Source organism: Penaeus chinensis, chromosome 6, assembly GCF_019202785.1.
Source record: "Penaeus chinensis breed Huanghai No. 1 chromosome 6, ASM1920278v2, whole genome shotgun sequence".
In the NCBI taxonomy this organism is placed as follows: Eukaryota; Metazoa; Arthropoda; class Malacostraca; order Decapoda; family Penaeidae; genus Penaeus; species Penaeus chinensis.
In genome coordinates, this window is record NC_061824.1 from 3962866 (window position 1) to 3965365 (window position 2500).

General features: G+C 43.3%; 1 protein-coding gene across 1 annotated transcript in view; it reads left to right on the top strand.

Moving 5' to 3' along the window:
• Window positions 1–2402: 2402 nt before the first annotated feature.
• Window positions 2403–2500, top strand: part of LOC125026659 (sperm acrosomal protein FSA-ACR.1-like) — a 6701-nt gene continuing 6603 nt past the window's right edge. The window contains exon 1 of the mRNA XM_047615239.1: window positions 2403–2415. Coding sequence (XP_047471195.1) covers window positions 2403–2415 — 13 coding nt within the window. The remainder of the gene's footprint in view (window positions 2416–2500) is intronic.

Sequence of the window (2500 nt, forward strand, 5' to 3'; positions counted from 1 at the left end):
TTTTACCTGTAGTTAATCCAGGGAGAAGCTGAGAGTATTTCTTGCCTGTCTGAGCCCTGAGTTTCTTTCGCTGGATATCTGTTGTGAACTGTACGGTTCTTGTTTCCTTCTACACGAGGCTTACTGTGTGTGTCTTGGTAGAGGGGGGGGGGGGGGGGGTGATATGCGGGTGTGTGTGTGTGTGTGTGTGTGTGTGTGTGTGTGTGTGTGTGTGTGTGTGTGTGTGTGTGTGTGTGTGTGTGTGTGTGTGTGCTTATATATATGTCCATATAGGCTCATACGCTCATACACATAAATGCAATACAAAAATAACATATCTATATCTAATTAATTTAAGAACTAATTAACCCATCATGTTCATTTTCTTAACTTACAAAGCACTGCCTCTTATTTAAACATGATCATCTCTAACAACTATAAACAAACACCCATAAAATAAGTACATAACAAAACAACAATATACGCACGTAAACAACAACAACAACAAATACAATGACAAAACCATTAATAAAAAAGAAAGAAGATCGTTCTGTACAGTACATTAAGGAATTACGTTAATAAGGAAGGGAAGGCAATAAAGCTGATACACAGAAGCAATAATGGAAACAGGAAGACTGGCATGATTAAGCGAATGAGGGAAGGGAAGAAAGGAAACGGGAATTAGGGATGAGGAAGGGGGGGGGCAGGAATAGGGAAGATAACAAAGGGAGAGAGAGGAAAGAAAATGGTACACACACACACATATATATGTATTTATATATACATATATATATGTATATATATGTATATATATATATATAATGTGTGTGTGTGTGCGTGTGTGTGTGTGTGTGTGTGCGTGTGTGTGTGTGTCTGTGTGTGCGTATGTATATATGTGTGTATATATGTGTGTGTGTGTGCGTATGTATATGTGTGTGTGTGTGTGTGTGTGTGTGTGTGTGTGTGTGTGCGTGTGTGCGTCTGTGTGTGCGTATGTATATATGTGTGTATATATGTGTGTGTGTGTGCGTATGTATATATGTGTGTGTGTGTGTGTGTGTGTGTGTGTGTGCGTGTGTATATATGTGCATATATGTGTGCGTGTGTATATATGTTTGTCTGTTTGTGTGTGTATGTGTATATATGTGTGTGTGTGTGTGGGTATTGATTTGTGTGTAAGGAGCAACAGACAAAGACAGATAAAGATACGCACAGAAAGGCACACAGAGACAATCAGGAAACCAAAAGACACCGAAAGAAAATAAAAGGAAGATAGAAAAATAGTCGAAGAAATCACAAAGAAATCTCACCTGTTTTACGACCCCCCCCCCCCCCCGTCTTAGGAAATGGGAATTCTAACGCAGTCTCCCCAACATTCTCTTAGGATCACGTTTTCTTTTCCTGGATCTGAGTGTCTCGTTTTGCGTTTTCTTTTTTAGCGGATTTTTTTTTTTAATTTTCGGATCGTAAAAAGATAAAAGGGTGCGGGGAGGGGGGGGGGGGGGGGGAGTGGAGATAGACAGGGATCAACAGATAGAGAGAAAGACAGAGAGAGACATGTAAAGAGAGCGGGAGGGAGTGACGTACATAAGTGTGTGTGTGTGTGTGTATGTGCGTCTGCGTGTGTGTGTGTGTGTGTGTGTGTGTGTGTGTGTGTGTGTGTGTGTGTGTGTATGTGTGTGTGCGTGTGTGATCGCAGAGGAACATACACTGTAGGCTATAGGCCAGTTCCTTTCCACCCTGACTTTGACCCCAGCATACTGAAGCCGGTACTCCAAGAAGAGGTAAGAGAGGCTGGTTGGGCGAGAACCCGGAACCTTGCAATTGCAAAGTCAACATTTTGCTAATAAGCTTGTGCCTTTGTTGCAAAGACGGCGACGGGGAGTTTATTCCAAGACCACGAGGGTCCATTCATGATCACACACACACACACACACACACACACACACACACACGTACACACACACATATATGTAGATGCGTGTATGTGTGTGTGTGCGTGTGTACAAAAACAAACAAAAAAAAACAGACAGACAGACAGACAGAAAGAGAGAGAGGGAGAGAGAGAGAGAGAGAGAGAGAGAGAGAGAGAGAGAGAGAGAGAGAGAGAGAGAGAGAAGAGAGAGAGAGAGAGAGAAGAGAGAGAGAGAGAGAGAAGAAGAGAAAGAGAGAAAGAGAAAGAGAGAGAGAGAGAGAGAGAGAGAGAGAGAGAGAGAGAGAGAGAGAGAGAGAGAGAGAGAGATAGAGAAATAGAGAGAGAGAGAGAGAGAGAGAGAGAGAGAGAGAGAGAGAGAGAGAGAAAGAGAGAGAGAGAGAGAGAGAGAGAGAACGAAAGACGAAAGAAAAGAAAAAAGAGAGACGAAAATAATCGACAAAGGGAAGATGAATTAAGCGATGGAGGAAGCTGAATGCGAGAGGATAAAATGGCGGCTGAAGGTGCGTTGGTTCGCGTCCGCGGGGGAAGGAAGGAGGAGGAGGAGGAGGAGGAGGAGGAGGAGGAGGAGGAGGAGGAGGAGAGGAG